The sequence below is a fragment of the Lissotriton helveticus genome, chromosome 1_1, assembly GCF_964261635.1.
Source record: "Lissotriton helveticus chromosome 1_1, aLisHel1.1, whole genome shotgun sequence".
NCBI classification, from domain to species: Eukaryota; Metazoa; Chordata; class Amphibia; order Caudata; family Salamandridae; genus Lissotriton; species Lissotriton helveticus.
Window position 1 is genome coordinate 1,940,578,316 of NC_136057.1, and position 17,532 is coordinate 1,940,595,847.

Consider the following 17,532-nt stretch of genomic DNA (forward strand, 5'->3'; position numbering starts at 1 on the left):
TTATTATGTTGGACATTATATGCTGGATATGGCCCGGATTTGGCGCGGCGGTAAATTATGTAGTGTACCAGATTCCAGAAATTTCTGTCAAGTTTTGGGGGGGGCCCAACAGCTGAAAAAAGTGAGCTGGGGGGGCTCAACCTACAAAAGTTTGAAGACCTCTGCCCTAGACCAACACCTTGAGAAAGCTAGTGGACACAAAAATTAATAAAGGCATGAGGGGCAAAAAGGGGACAAAATAAATAATAAATTGGAGGGACTACGCAAAAGGCCAGACAGGTCTAACACATACCATTACAACGAAATTTTTACAACGCAAAAACTATTACAACGCATGTATTTACAACGCAGGTACCTTTACAACGCATACCATTACAACGTAAGTATTGGTAAGTATATATTAATTTTTTCATTTTTAAATAATTAAAAATAATCTAATTTAATTTAATTTCATTTAATTGATTTAATTTAAATTTAATTTAATTTTATTTTTACCCTGTACCCCAAAAACTTTACCCAAAAACCCAAAACTGACCCTGAACCCTAAAAATACCCCTGTACCCCAAAAACCCAAAACTGACCCTGAACCCTAAAAATACCCCTGTACCCCAAAAACCCAAAACTGACCCTGAACCCTAAAAATACCCATTTACCCCAAAACCCAAAAACTGACCCTGAACCCTAAAAATACCCCTTTTCCAAAAAACTGAAAACTGACCCTGAACCCTAAAAATACCAAAAACTCAAAACTGACCCTGAACCCTAAAAATACCCCTTTACCCAAAAACTGAAAACTGACCTTGAACCCTAAAAATACCCTTTTACCCAAAAACTGAAAACTGACCCTGAACCCTAAAAATACCCCTTTACCCAAAAACTGAAAACTGACCCTGAACCCTAAAAATACCCCTTTACCCAAAAACTGAAAACTGACCTTGAACCCTAAAAATATCATTTTACCCAAAAACTGAAAACTGACCCTGAACCCTAAAAATACCCCTTTACCCAAAAACTGAAAACTGACCCTGAACCCTAAAAATACCCCTTTACCCAGAAACTGAAAACTGACCCTGAACCCTAAAAATACCCCTTTACCCAAAAACTGAAAACTGACCCTGAACCCTAAAAATACCCCTTTACCCAAAAACCCAAAACTGACCCTGAACCCTAAAAATACCCCTTTACCCAAAAACTGAAAACTGACCCTGAACCCTAAAAATACCCTTTTACCCAAAAAATGAAAACTGACCCTGAACCCTAAAAATAACCCTTAAAAAAACCCAAACATATAAAATTTAAATTATAATTATATACTTACCAATACTTACGTTGTAATGGTATGCGTTGTAAAGGTACCTGCGTTGTAAAAAAATGCGTTGTAATGTTTTTTGCGTTGTAAAAATTTCGTTGTAATGGTAGTGCGTTGTAAAAGTTGCGTTGTAAAGGTTGTTTCCCCTCCTGCCCGGTCACCTCTCCTGCCCCATTACCTCTCCTTTCCTGTTGCCTCTTCTGTCTCGTCATTGCTCCTGCCCAGTTCACTCTGTGTACAACATTGACAAATTACACAAGGGGCAAATTCCCCACAGTACTCTGTTTGGGGAAAGCTCCTCTGTAATCACTAACTGATCTCACTGGCACATGATATGCTAAAGGCAGAAGGCGGCGCATTGTGATTCGAAAGGGGATAATCAGCCTCAATCAGAATGACAATGGGCCTGCCCACAGTCTGTTCGAGGTCAGGGAGGGGCTGCTGCAGCCTCTAGAGTTCAACAGAGAAGTGCGAGCAGCCCATGGAAGCTGAATGAAAAAGTTATTGTTTTTAAGTAGGACTATTCTTGCGTCCCGGGACGATTTGTTGAAAGAAAGAAGTAGGGGAACAGACAGAAATAATTTTTTTAAGTAGGGGCACGCCGTGCCCTTCCGATCCCGCCCACTTCTACGACTGGTCTGGTCCAGTGATATGGAGGAAATCGATCTGAGATGTAGCGCTTGGTTATGGCATGCAATCGTTTGTGTAATAGGCAGAGAGTTTTGAAGGCAGTCCTTTATTCCACGGTTAGTCAATGGAGCGAAGAGCAGGAGTGATGTGGTCCAAGCCTTTTAACCCCTTCCAGGCTCATGACGGGCTCAGCTCGTCATGCAGTACACTGCTTGTGTGCTCATGACGAGCTCAGCTCGTCATGAACAATGAAAATAATGGATCTGCAGCACAGAGGATGAATTGCTGTAGCATCCATGTACTAAGGATAAGACGAGAAGCAAAGTTCTGAACTCTTGTGGCCTAGTGATTTGGCTGGATGTCCCCTATGGCTGGCATTGAAGTAGTCAATACATGATCAGGCTGCTGCTTTAACATACAATATTCAGACTGAAGTAGTGGGAGAAGCGCTTGGAGGTGGAAAAACACATTTTTGGATACATTATTAACCAGAGGGACAAAGGAATAATCAGCGTAGAAGATGACTCCCAGATTTCTGACTGAGTTAACTAGAAGGCAAGGATGAAGATGAAAGAGAGGCATCTTAAGGTGTAGTGTAGTTCCTATCATCCCAATAGGCTCTGCGCATTGGAATAATACCTACAGCAGTAAAGGCCTAGGCCAGACGTTAACTAGGTCTACTACTGTCGATACTAGACTTAAAGTTTTGGGTTTGCCAGCTTAGCTCAGAGTTCACTAGAAACTTTCTCGAATGTTCAAGGAGGACTTAACTTCCCTGATTAGACAAGAAGGGATTTAGTTTCTGACAACCATAGAACATGACAACTTTGCTCTCCCCTAATCAAGAGTAAATCTCGAGAGTCGTGTGAACAAAAGGCAATTTATTTTACTCAGTCAGTACGTGCATTCTTAGTCTCCTCAGAATGTAGAGAAAAGGAAGAGACGGGCGTGTTCAATAAAAAGGTGTTATTTATTGATCAGTCTCTTTCCTCATACAAGAGAAATGGATCGATATTATTGCAATACTTATAGCTAAGTAAAGTGCATACATTAAAAGCAATAGTATAAAATAATACTGTAAAAACATTGATATGGTTTCTAAGCCATATGATGTTTTAAAATGAATAAAATATATTACATACACATATATACATTTGACTAAACGTACTCAACTGGTGTTTCTAAATACGCCTACCCCGTGTACCTGACCTAAGTCTAATACGAGGGCGGGAATAGAAAGTTACAGTTTAAGTTAAGTTTGTTTTTGCCAAGTGAATAACTAAAGAATTCTCTGTGAGGGGTTATTCAGTTCTGTACCTGGAAGTTAGGATGAATGAGGAATGGTATCTCTCTCTCTGGTCTCGATATTCCAGGCTGCCTGCGAGGGCTGCCCAGAAACGCCGGTGCTGGATTCTCGGCAGGAGAAAGCAGCGCGTCTCTCAGCGCGTCAGAAAGGCGGGGCTGCTGCCAGCGGGGTCTGCTCTGCTCTTGGCTTCGGCAAGTATGGCTGCTCCGTCTCGTCACGACGCGTGTGTTTGCATAGGGCAAGATCGGTAATATTTATACCTTTAAGGTGCCGAGATTGACGTAAGGATGGACATAGATACGTCAATAAGGATGTCATACGACTTGCTCGTTAGCACATTCTTTTACTGAAGTTCTCGGTGAAATCAAAACAATGGCCGCAGGGTTTTGCCCAGGTTGTCATAGGTTTGATTTGTTATGAGAACTCCGTATGCCTTATCAGGGGCTGGAGGAATATCGCTTGTCTAATTAGATCGCAAGCGTTATGACCTAATCAGATAACACGTTCCTGTGCCGTAGTGTGACTGCGTCAGATAACGGTATCTGCATCATGGGGGTTTTCTGCCTCATGGGCTGACTGCTAGTTAACTTGTTGGTTTGTTTAACTAGAATAGGGTCAGGAATAGGGGGATCGATTCAGAACCTATAGGAATACATGACAAAGGCTCACATTTCATTATGACTGCCTTGTTCTTTGGTGTAATAAATATTGCTCCCGATAAAAACCGACAAGATTGTGTTCAGGATTTATCAAGTGCAATAATTAGCACCTACGACAAGTTTTCCCCTCAAAATGGGGCATAACGTGGATTTTGGTGCTGCCAAAATATGACAAGCGGTGTGATTGATTAATATTGCAATTTGACTGGGCCTCTCTAAATGAGGGCTATAGTGCCTAATTTGAGGGGATGATGCACTGTGTACCTGGATTTGTCACGAATGTCAAATATTTCCCCTTCTACGGCATAGTTTGAGTATTTCAACAAAAAAAGTCTCTAGCGCAGACAGCTAGAAAGTTATTAAAAAAAATACAGCACAGATGGTGCAAAGCGGTGGTAGACACTTGATGAAAGCCAGGTTTCAGCGGTTGGCTGCTGTACTTCGGTGCTTAACTAGTACTAATAGGGTGAAACATTTGCCCAGACTGTGTTAATATACAGCATTGATGGACTGGGGAAGGTTTTGAACAAACCATTTCAGTGAAATTCAAACATGGTGGACATAATGCTTTTGATTTATTAATTTAAAATGTTTGGCTTCGTTTTTTGTGCAGATTCATGTTACACCACTGGCAATGTTCTTAACCTTATGGCAGGAGCACCCAGGGGAATGAAAACAGTTTATTTCTCTTTTTTAGGACTAATGTCTTGAATCTTAAAATGTTTTAGTGAGATACTTGCGTCATACATGTGTGATGTACATTCTACGCACCCTCAAACATGGGATTTCACAGTGCTTTGCAGAGGTTGCATGCTACATAGTCCGTCTGCCCTCCGACTTCACTACACTGAGAGGTCGCACATTATCATCACTTCGAAAAGACACAACACTTCTTGACGCGGTAGCACATTTTAACTTCCTGTTGCCTGATGTTCATCTCTAATTGTCATCACTCTTTCCTCGTTGCTTGTCATTCGTCACCATTTCTCATCGCTTCTCCCACTCTCTCGTTTTTGTTCCCCACAGTGCAGTGCCACATGCGGCGCTGGGCAACAGGTGCGCGAGGTCAAGTGCTACCAGGGCGAGCAGCTGGGGCAAGGCTGTGACCCGGAATCCAAACCCGAGGCGAGGCAGACGTGCGAGCTCCAGCCATGCCCAACCGAGGCACCAGGTGAGAACCTGCTTCCTTCACGGAGATGTAGGACAGGACAAGTACAGGAGCTCTGTGTCAGGGTACCACTGCAGGGACAGTGACATCACTGCAAAGAAGAAGTGACGTCACAGCAGAACAAAGAACAAGGGTGGCAGGGGCAGAAGGATGGCTGACATCACTGCTGGGATACTAAGTAACAGACACATAGAGGGTTATACCTGCAGGAACACAGGTATCACTGCAGGAACAGATGGTTACAGTGAGGACGGTGACAGTGCTGAAGGGATAGCGGTGCTACTGCAGCATTAGTGACACCTCTGCAGGATTCCTATTGCTCTCCAGCTTCTATATGTTGCCTAAATATTTCAGTGGAATGAGTGCCCACTTTACAAGTTTGTTGTCAGAACCAAGACTTTGAGGTTCATTTTGTATGTTGAGCTGTCTGAAGGGAGGGGCGCGCATAGGGCCCACGAAAGACTATGCGTTTCTCGCCATCACCGATCAACAAGTCTCTTTCCAAAACCTTGAACAATCGAGCTGCTGCCTTTAAAATATGTTTAACCTCTATGTATAATAGACACAACTGTGATGTTTCTACACTGAGAGATATGTTTGGCTTTCAGTAATTCTAGATAAGCAGAAGTCAACAGGATCAACAGGGAAGCAACAATACTTTAAAACGGAAGGATGGTATGCTTCTTTCTCAACCACTGAGGCATGACCTATGTAAACTATAAGTATTGGCAGTGTTGTCCTATGGCAAATGCTACAAGTGGATCGCAGAACTGCACCACCATGTATATGCTTAATCATGTGTGAGCAGCACATATAAATCTCAGTTTTGCAGCGTGAATCTTTCTGGATTCACTATGCTGTGCATTATTCAGCGGTCTTGTGGTTGGGTCCGGATTCATAGTCTTTTCTTTGTTTTTTTGTTTGTTTTTTTGTAGCCCAGGTGGGAGGCGCCATCTTCAGATTCTTTTTTTCCGCGGTCGGGTCTGGATCGTTCCCGTTTGGGCTCCAGACATTTTGGGAGAAAGAAGAAAGAAAAATACAGAAATTGCAAAGAAAAGGCATCTGAAGACTCCAGGAGACTTCATCGACGAGGAGTCAGCAAAGGAGAAGGAGAATTCATCGAGATCTTCGACGAACGTCGACGAACACGCGACCAGGGAGGCCCTGAGCGCTCGATGATGGACAACACGCTGTTCAAGTTCTGCCGTAACTGCCACCACAAGTACGCGCAGAAGGACCAGCACCCGGTATGCAACCTTTGTCTACCGGTAAATCACGAAAGCGAGGACTGCAACGCCTGCTCCGCCTTCGCCCCGAAGACCCTTCGTGTGAAAGAGAGACAGAGGGTAGCGCACGCCACCCTGCAGGGGGAGGCCCCGACTCCGTCCCTCTACGATCTGGGGATGTCTTCCGAGGAAGAGGACAACGCTGCCGCCGAAGACGACAGCTACACGGTCGTAGAGACCGATTACACGAAGACTTCTGATAAGGTAGGAGACTCTCCGGCCCCCAAGAACCCGAGAGACTCTGAGTCTCGAAAAAACGAGGGCAAGGCCCCGAAAGCGCCGACGCCAAAACACCTGGCGTCCGCAAGTACTCACAGGCCCAGCGGATCCTCTGAGAAGGAGTCCCCGGCGCCGAGAGCTGTTGAACAGCAGAAGTCGTCGAAAATCGTCCCCGAAAAGGATCGATCGACGCCGAGGGAGAAGGACCCTAAACTACCGACGCCGACCAGAGACCCAAAATCCGGTTCGATTACATGTAGTAATTATGTCCACGCTAGTAGGTAGTTCTCAAGTAGATTTATTGAGCAATTATATTATGACAAGTACAAGCTCAATAGGAGACCCCACCAGGAGCATCCATCTGGGTGCTCAGCCCATCCAACTGTCACTGTCTAGGCAGAACACCAACATTCTGACAGCTGCACTTATGAACATTCCATTGGTGGTAGAAAGGCATCACATTGAGAATAGCAGGATACCACAGACGTCGACGTTGAAAACTTCGGCACCGAAAAGCACGGCGCCGAGCCAACCGCCGAAAAGAGCGGCTGAACCATCCGACGCGGAACACGCGGCCGAGATGGAGAAAAAGAGAAGGCGCCTCGAGGCCGAAATGGAAAACATCTTGCAGCGGAAGAAAGAATTCGACGCAAAGATGAAAACCTTCACGATCCCACACAAGACCAAGCCACCAGTGGTGGAGGTGGTCGAGGAGGAAGACGAGGTCGCCGAGGAACAAGACCCGGATGTCGAGGTGGTCGACGACCAGGAAGAGGACGAGAATCCCTACGATAGTTACAACTATGGGGAGGAAGAGGACAGCAGGACGGACGCAGAGTCGGCCCCCTCTGACCTACAGGAGGTGGATTACCTAGATGTCGACACCGACAGCCCGGAGGAGGCGGTCGACACATATCCCTCGAGGCCCTCGCCGCCGGACGACATCGGGGCCTACAACTCGGTGATAAGGTCTGCCGCAGCGGCATTCAAACTCAAGCTCGACGAAGAGAAGCAGAAAGCAGACTTCCTTCTAGAGACATTGCTCCCCACACAAACAAGGAGCCAGTACCTGCCAATGCTCGACAGCGTCTTGGCTCAAGGGAAGGAAGCATTCAGGGAGCCCGCAACATGCAAGGCAGTAACTCCCAGAACAGAGAAGAAATACAAACATTCCTCAAAAGACCCACCCTACATTCAGGGGACGGTCTCTGCAGACTCCATTATCACGGCCACAGCAAGGAAGAGGGCTAACGTACCCACTACTTCTGGACCACCACCGGATAAGGAGAGCAAGAGGATGGATCTGGTGGGCAGACGGATCGAACGGAACGCCGCGACCCACTGGCGCATGGCTAATTCCAACGCCCCGATAAACAGGCACATGTACCAGATCATAGAGGAGCTGGGGCAGTTGGTGAAGGCCCTGCCTCAGGATGCCAGACAGAAGGCCGAAAAGCTGGTTGAAGAAGGGAAGAATGTGGCAAATTCTTGCCTTAAGACGGCCCTGGATGGAGCAGACACCTCCAGCAGGCTCATGATGATGGGTGTCACTGAAAGAAGACACGCCTGGCTCAGGATTTCAGGTTTCAAACCGGAGGTGCAAAACAGCATCCTGAACACACCGCTCAACGGCGACACGCTTTTCGGAACAACAGTTGATGAGAAGCTCAGTCAACTATAAAAGGATAACGAAACAGCAAGGTCCATGGGAGCATTGCAGTTCAGAGGCAACAAAAGTGGCACCCTGTCACGGAGGCCTGGCGGGAGAGGTGGAAACCAGCCAGGTACATCACACCAGGCTTTCCAACAAACGCACCAGGCAGACTCGCAGGCTCAGCAGGGTCAGCAGAAGCAGTCCTGGCAATACCAACAAAGAGGCCAGTCCTTTCGAGGGAGAGGAAATGGACGTGGACAGAATAGAAGAGGGGGACAGCAGCCCGCCTCTAAGTGACTTAAAAAAACTCGGTGTGCCCACCCACAGAAAAGATCCCAGGGGGCAGCACGTACAGAGGGGTCAAGACAAGCTACACATCTACGACCACATAACACCAGTGGGAGGAAGACTAAGATTTTACCTCCAAGAATGGAGAGAAATCACATCAGACAAATGGATCCTCAACATCATCCAATTCGGATACTGCATAGAGTTGGAGGGGAGGCCAACAAGCAGAAAACCAAAAAGAAAACCACTAGCAAGTAAGCAGCTAGAGTGTCTTCAGGAAGAAGCAAAGGAACTCCTGCGGAAGCAGGCCATAGAACGGGTACCCTTCAGGGAAAGAAACAAAGGAATATACTCAACGTACTTCCTGGTACCAAAAGTAGACGAGACAATGAGACCCATTCTGGACCTAAGGTTCCTGAACAAATTCATAAGAACGCAAAAATTCAAAATGACCTCGCTGCAAGAGGTGCTCCCGCAATTGCAGATCGGGGACTTCATGGTCACGATAGACCTCAAGGACGCCTACCTGCACATCCCAATGAACAGAAAGCACAAGCATATGCTCAGGTTCACCATCGGAGAAAGCCACTACCAGTTCACGACACTAGCCTTCGGGCTAAAATCAGCACCAAGGGTCTTCACAAAGTGCCTCGCAGCAGTCGCAGTGCACCTACGAAGGCAGGGAATACACGTATACCCCTACCTGGACGACTGGCTGGTGAAAGCAAACTCATACCAGAAATGCAAGCAGCATGCACACACAGTGACGAGCACGCTCATAAGCCTGGGGTTCTCCATCCATTGGAAGAAATCATCAATGGAGCCGGAACAAGTGAAGATCTTCCTGGGAGCACAGATCAACACCTTACAGGGCAAGGTGTTCCCCAGCGAGAAGAGGGCGAGAGCGCTGGTGAAGGAAACTCGCCTCTACCGGAAGGGACAAGCTCGGACAGTGAGGACTGCGAGCAAGATCATGGGGACGATGGCATCATGCATCCACCTGGTACCGAATGTACGTCTCCACCTGAGACCCATTCAAGAATGGCTACAGGAGCAATGGTCACAAGCTACAGGCAGTTGGGAGGATCTAGTGGTTGTAATGCACGCAGTGCAGAAGGAGATGACATGGTGGACCATGGAGAACATAACAAGGGGAAAGCCTCTAACGCCCCCAACGCCAACAGTGACCATCACCACAGACACATCCCTGAAGGGATGGGGCGCTCACATGGAGGAGCTCAAGGTGAGGGGACTGTGGACGCCAGCAGATGCGACAAAGCACATCAATTACCTAGAATTGAAGACAATCTTCCTTGCACTGAAAGCTTTCCAAAAAAGACTGTACAAGCACAAGGTGTTGCTACAAACAGACAACACCACCGCGATGTTCTACATCAACAAGCAGGGGGGCACACAGTCAGCCCCGCTTTCAACGCTGGCGCAGGAGATATGGAGATGGGCCATCCCTCTCAAGATAGACCTGCTAGCCATACACCTACCTGGGAAGGACAACATACAAGCAGATTGGCTCAGCAGACAGACATCAAGGGGACAGACAGACAGACAGACAAGGTGGCTATTCGACAGATGGGGAACACCATCAGTGGACCTGTTTGCCACACGCCGGAATGCAAAATGCCAAAACTTCGCATCCAGACAGCCCGAGGAGGGGTCACTGGGGAATGCCCTATGGATAGATTGGTCCAGGACATTTGCTTACGCCTTTCTCCCGATACCACTGATGCACAGAGTGCTGAGCAAGTGCAGAGCGAGCAACATGACCCTGATACTGGTCGCACCACAGTGGGCCAGACAGACATGGTACTCACAGATCATGGAGATGACACAGTGTGCACCCCACAGATTCGGCAAGAGGAAAGACCTACTCTCCATGCAGAACGGAGAGGTGCTACACCCAGAGCCAGAGAGCCTGAGCCTAGTAGCGTGGCTCCTGAGGACATAGAGTTCGCACATTTGAGACTGCCAGAAAGCACCCTGAGGGTCCTTCGGGAGGCACGGAGGCCCAGCACTCGGAAGTGCTACGTTGCGAAATGGAAAAGATTCACAATGTGGTGCAGAAGAGAAAGACTTCACACTAAAATGAAGAAGGACTCCACAGTGCTAAAGTACCTGACACACTTGCTGGAGAAGAACCTTAGCTCACCCTCATTAAGAGTTCACTTGGCAGCGATAGTCGCCTACACAAGGGGAGAAAAGTGCAGGAGTTTCTTCACATCACAGGTGGTGAAGAGATTCCTAGAAGGAGCGAAAAGGATCGCACCACCCAAGCAGGTGCCGCCACCTGCATGGAACTTGAACATAGTCCTAACGGAACTCATGAAAGAGCCCTTTGAACCACTTCACAAGGCCTCCCTAAAGATGCTAACTATGAAAACAGCTTTCCTGGTTGCAATAACGTCTTTACGCAGAGTCAGCGAGCTTCAGGCGCTGACGCTACAGGAACCCTACATACAAATACACAATGATAGGGTTGTGATGAGGACTGACCCACACTTCATGCCGAAGGTGGTATCCAAATTCCACATAAACCAGTCTATACAGATACCGAGTTTTTTCCAAAAACCAACAACTAGCGCAGAGCGAGCTCTGCACACCCTGGACGCCAGAAGGGCAGTCATGCACTACATTGAGAGGACGAAGGGACACAGGAAAACAAAACAGTTCTTTGTGTCATTCGCCAACAGTTTCATGGGAAAGGCAGTAACCAAAAAGACTATTGCACGATGGATCGCACAGACAGTTCAACTCTGCCACAAACGTGCAGGACAAGAGCTAGCAGAGGGGACACGTGCCCACTCCACTAGGAAAAAAGGTGCTACAATAGCCTTCCTGGCTAACACACCCATAGAAGACATATGCCTGGCGGCAACATGGGCTTCGGTGCACACGTTCACGAAGCACTACTGCGTGGATATACAGATGAACAAGGAAGCACAAGTCGGACAAAAGGTGCTCCAGCACATATTCAATAACCAACGCTCATCTTCCACCCAGCTGCCACAGAGATGAGAAACCGCTACAAAATCTATGCACAGCATAGTGAATCCAGAAAGATTCACGCTGCAAAACGAATAGTTTTCTTACCTGTCGGTGTAGTTTTGCAGCTTGAAGATCTTTCTAGATTCACTAGCGAACCCACCCACCTCCGCCAGAAAGATGAGGCTGGAGAGAGAAGAGGTGGATATAACAAAAAAACAAAAAAAGGAACTTATAAGTACAAAGCGGTAAAATATCACCTAAATAGAACATTGCCATTACTTCGGAAACGAAAGAAACACGAAAAAAAGAACCCGAAGATGGCGCCCAAGAGTGGGAGCTTCCGCAGGAAGCATGCCGACGTCACCGGAAATGCACCCAAGGAGGTGTGACGCCAACGCCCACCTGGGCTACAAAAAAACCCGAAAAAAAAACAAAGAAAAGACTACGAATCCGGACCCAACCACAAGACCGCGGAATAATGCACAGCATGGTGAATTCAGAAAGATCATCAAGCTGCAAAACTACACCGACAGGTAAGAAAACTATTCGTTTTCCGTTAGGTGCATATTTCCATATTTTGCCCATGTTGAGTGAAAAGACCTCTGCATTGGTTAGGGGCATGCCCCCCTGCCCTGAGCGCCCAACTCTACTGTTGTCTGGATCCTGAATGCTGATTTTGATTGTCATAGGCAAACACGGATAATGCATGTGTGCCATGACATGGGCCTGTCTTATGGATTGAGGTCATGTTGGATCAGGAGGGCCGCCCAAAGCGCTACCTTCCGCCCAAAGCGCTACCTTCATAGTAGTGGAAAGCTACTGCCTTCACCAGGAGTTAAGCAACCCGAGTGCTGTGGGCGCAGCAAACCGTGTAGTGATCAGGAGGAATGGACAGGTCCTTGTTTTTTTAACCTATTACTGGGGTGAGGCATACCAGCTCACTCACCCTCTTAAAATTCTGCTGCTGTGTGTTTAACTCGTCATTGGCCTATTTCAGGTAGATGCACAGTGCTGCGCGGCACAGAAGTGGTGACTGCGCTGGATGTGTGTACGCCTGGGAAGGGTACAGGACAGGGATAGAGGAGTGCTGAGCACATTTCGATGGTTAGTTCATGTACTGAGTGTATTCATACTTGCTGGGAATGCATTATATGAGAGATGTACTGCTGTGCAGTGCGTGCGCAGTGGAAGCACGTGCTGGGTGCTTTGTGCTTGCGTGAAATACAATACATGAAGGGTTAAAATGTTGTGCAGCAAGCGCATGGTAAATGTGTGTGCTGGCACTGTGTGTGTCTGCAAGTAGCACACCATGGCACAATACAGAAAGGCTACAGTACTAAGCATTGCACACAAAATGCTTCTGTGGGCAATATATGTGTCTCTATGATAGCGCAATGCATGGAGGTAATACAACTGGATAGTATATGTGCTATGGCCATACACTGAGTGACAATGTGCCTGTAATGGTACATGACATGGAGGACCCTGGGTTCCATTTGAAATGGCCAGGCCTGACAGGTGAAGACACGAGGAGTAGAGGAATCCCCCAGACAGATTTGTGTATTATTGTATTCATGTGAGCTGAGTGTGAGACACCGGAGAAGAGAGAGAGAACCCCCCTGTACACTGCAAAGGGTGCTCTTTGATTCAGTGACAGATCACAAGGAAAGGTCCTGGACACTTCTCAGGAAGGAGATGGGGCTATTAAGGGAATCATAAAGAGGAGGGCTGGCAGCCTAGGATTAACCTTTTGATACACATATAACTGTGGCTGACGTCCAGGTGTGCACTCAGGTCACTCCCATGGTCTGTGTTGTGGGACTGTCAGCTTGGAAGTCTCACCTGCTGTGACAGACAGCCTTTCAAGAGGAAGAAGAGAGAGAAAAGCGCACACTTAAAAAAAAAGAGAACTCCAGCATAAAACTTCAAAGACCCAGACTCTAAATCCCATTTATGTGAGGAAATGGACTATAAGAAGGGGAGGTTGGGATCTTAAAATGTGTCATCTGCCGAGCAGCCAGATGAGCTGTGTGAAGAGGGGTAGCCTTGCAAGACTTGTGCCTGTGACCTGGTCTGGGGACCAAGGCCTGCTGAACTCCCTGCTGGGTGAGGGGACATCACCCAGAGAAACCAAGACTATCCGCTCCGGAGCACCAGAGCCTGCCTGCTTGCCAAGAGGATTTTGTACTGTGAAAAAGAGGAGTGCTTTGGAGGGGGCAAGGTTCAGTGGGGAACCCAGCCAATGGACTCCAGATGCGAGGCGTGAGGAAAAGGCTGTTGCACTGATCGGTTTGTTCCCCTTATGCCAGGAGAGGGCTGCCAGAAAGATAGCCATAAGCGGATGCTGTGTTGGACAAGGGAAGCCATGTGACGTTTGTGGCAACAACCCATATGCCAGGAGGGGCCACTGTAAAAGTTTTTGCTGGATGAGAACCTGCGCAGAGCCTTGCAGTGACCCCGTATGCCAGGGCGGGCCACCATTGTACAGACACCCATCTGATGAGATTTGGTGCCTTGGCTGGTTGAGTTCCGGTGAACCTGTATGCCAGGAGAGGCTGCCGATACCAATTTGTTTCCAAGATCAGGAAATCTGAGCCATGACCCATGGGTCACCAGGAAGCAACAAGGGTTGAGCCGGAGCTTCCCAGTGAAACTGAGGAAGACGCCATGTGGGCTTCGCTGCATCACCAGGACCCCTCCCGTGAGCACAAGAATCCAAGCTGACTCTCCACACAGGGCTGGAGCAGTGTGATTGCCTGCGGTCAGGGCACTCACTGGGACATTGCAAGCCTCCTCTCTGCTGAAGCAGGTAAGACTTTTTACAGGCTTATCAGGCCCCGGGGGAACTTGCTGCTGAGGGCGCTGCGGCACCAAGAGACTTTTTACTATTTTGCGAAGAGTTGGAGTGGACTCTTGAGTTAAGGCCTAATAGTGAGCATTCCCTGGATGCGGCGGCCAGTGAATGGGGAATAACCCCTACCACATTACGAAGAGCGGACGAGAGAGGTATTTGGTAGCCTACCACTTGATCCTTGACCTCAAGGGGAAATGTGTTATAGTTTGTGGATGTTGTAATATTGCTTTGACTCCGTAGAGTTAGAAATAAAATAGTTTTTATTATAAAAATAGGTATTTGACTGTACAATAATTTATTGACATTGCTGTGCCCTTTTTGAGGTATTAGTCACTGACCTGTATTCACACTTACCCCGAGGGATCTTAGGACTGCTCGACCATAGCTACCACTGAGTCAAGTGCAGAAGGGGTATTTGCGACCTGTCCCCAGGGCCGATCGCTCCTCACACCGCACGGCCCCCTCTGAGTGCGCCCGGTCTCCCCCGCTGCCACTGCGAGTTTTGTGACTGGTTTCTGCATCCTGTTTTCTGTTTTCTGCATTTGTGCCCTGTAATCTGTTATTTCGTGACTGTGACTGTGACTTGTTGCCACTGTTTCCCCTCTGTCCTCGCCGCCCTTAGAACCGTCTTTCCCGCTCGTCTCACACACCCCCGCTCCCTGCCGCTGCTCCCCTGCGGGCCCGCCCCTTTTTCCTCTGTCCCCTTCCCATTCGCCACCCCGCTCCCGCCTCCCAGCGGATCCTCCCTCCTCGCCATTTATGGCGGAGTCCGCGCGCACTCGCAGAGGGTGCAGCGATTGCGCGCCAAAGGACCGCCAAAGGCAAGCCCGTCTATGCCCGTCCGCGCCTGGACCGCACCCAGCGCCAGACCCCCTGGACCCCGCCGGAGCCAGCCCACCCGACGGAGATATGACGCCACCACCCTCCATGCACTCAACACCGGCCGACAACCAACCTGCTACCAAGCCACCCCAAAACGAACCCACAGAGCCTTCACCTGCCAAGCCTGCAATTTCACCTGCACTAGGTCCTGCTCCACGCCCGCCAGAACAGACGCCAACAACAACCGCCTCAAGTGCATCCTGCTCAACACCCGCTCCGTCCACAAACATGCCTTCGAACTCTGGGACCTCCTCGACACTACAGCACCGGACATCGCCTTCCTCACGGAAACCTGGATGAACGCCTCCTCAGCCCCCGACATCGCCATAGCCATCCCGGTCGGCTACAAGATCATCCGGACGGACCGAGCCAACCAAGCCGGAGGGGGCATCGCCATTGTCCACAGAAACACCATCCGTATCACGACCAACATCGACGCCACCCTCACCGCCGCCGAACACCTTCACTTCCAGATACACACCGACCCCAAGACCACCCTCAGAGGTACCCTCATCTACAGACCCCCGGGACCACGCTCTCATTTCAGCGAAGCCATCACGGACTTCATCAGCCCGCTCGCTCTCGCCTCCTCCGACTACATCCTCCTAGGGGACCTCAACTTCCACCTGGAGAACAAATAGGACAACAAAACCACTTTCCTGCTGGACAACCTCGCCAACCTCGGCCTCAAGCAACTGGTCAACACCCCCACCCACTATGCCGGCCACACGCTCGACCCCGTCTTCTCCTCCATCAACCACATCTCCTTCAGCCACGCCACCGAACTCCACTGGACCGATCACAGCTGCGTCCATTTCAGCTTCAGGAAAGCAACCACCCACCACCGCCCGCAACAAGCCCCCCGAAGATGCTGTAGCAAGATCACCACCGACCAGCTCACCACCTCTTTGAGCCAAAACCCTCGAAGCAACCCCGACAGCAAGAAAGTCGCATGGTTCACCAACGACCCCAAAGACTATCTTGCCGTGCCCTCGAGAAAGCCTGGCGCCACAACCAATCAACGGAAAACATGACAGCCCTCAAGAACGCCATCCGAAAACACCACCAGCTGATCCGCACCACCAAAAGGTCATCCTTCAGAGAACGGCTGGACAACAACACCCACAACAGCAAGGAACTCTTCAACATCGTGAAAGAGCTCTCCAACCCCAACGCCAGCATTAACGACATCACGCCATCGCAAGACCTCTGCAACGATCTCGCCACTTTTTTCCACCGCAAGATCACCGACATCCACAACAGCTTCGTCGCTCAGAACACAGACCCCACCACCGAACCGTCGCCCCCCACCACCACCCTCTGCGCCTGGACCCCCATCAGCACGGAAGACACCACTCACACGATGAACACCATCCACTCGGGCTCCCCGACCGACCCCTGCCCGCACCACATCTTCAATAAAGCCGACTCCATCATTGCACCCCAACTCCGGGACATCATCAACAACTCCTTCGCATCCGCCACCTTCCCGGAGAGCTGGAAGCATACGGAGATCAGAGCCCTCCTGAAGAAACCCACCGCAGACCCCACAGACCACAAGAACTTCCGCCTCATCTCGCTCATCCCCTTCCTCGCAAAAGTCATCGAGAAAACCGTCAACAACCAGCTGACCGCCTTCCTCGAGACGAACGGCGCCCTCGACCCATCGCAGTCCGGATTACGAGTGAACCACAGCACCGAGACCGCCCTCATCGTAGCCACAGATGACATCAGGACCCTGCTTGACAACGGGGAAACGGCCGCCCTCATCCTCCTCGACCTATCGGCGGCTTTTGACACGGTCTGCCACCACACCCTGACAACCCGCCTCCACCACGCCGGGATCCAAGGAAAGGCCCTGAAATGGATCACCTCCTTCCTCTCCGACAGAACCCAAAGAGTCCGCCTCCCGCCCTTCCGCGCAGCAGCCACCAAGATCATCTGCGGCGTACCCCAAGGCTCCTCGCTCAGCCCCACCCTCTTCAATGTTTACATGAGCCCCCTCGCAGCCATCGCACGCAAGCATAACCTCAACATTATCTCCTACGCCGACGATACCCAACTGATCCTCTCCCTCACCAACGACCCCGCCAAAGCCAGCTTCCAGGACGGAATGAAAGACGTCGCAGAATAGATGAAGCTCAGCCGCCTGAAACTGAACTCAGACAAGACGGAAGTCCTCATCCTCGGCCCAGCCATCTCCGCCTGGGACGACTCCTGGTGCCCCCCTGCTCTGGGCACCCCCCCAAGCCCACAGACCACGCACGCAACGTGGAT

At 49.5% G+C, this 17,532-nt stretch overlaps 1 protein-coding gene across 2 annotated transcripts in view; it reads left to right on the forward strand.

Moving 5' to 3' along the window:
- The window catches only part of LOC144755115 (ADAMTS-like protein 2), a 319,957-nt gene that overhangs the window by 291,234 nt on the left and 11,191 nt on the right, over window positions 1–17,532 (forward strand). For both annotated transcript variants that reach the window (XM_078643636.1, XM_078643645.1), the window contains one exon: window positions 4,931–5,075. In XM_078643636.1, the coding sequence (XP_078499762.1) occupies window positions 4,931–5,075 (145 nt within the window). The remainder of the gene's footprint in view (window positions 1–4,930; window positions 5,076–17,532) is intronic.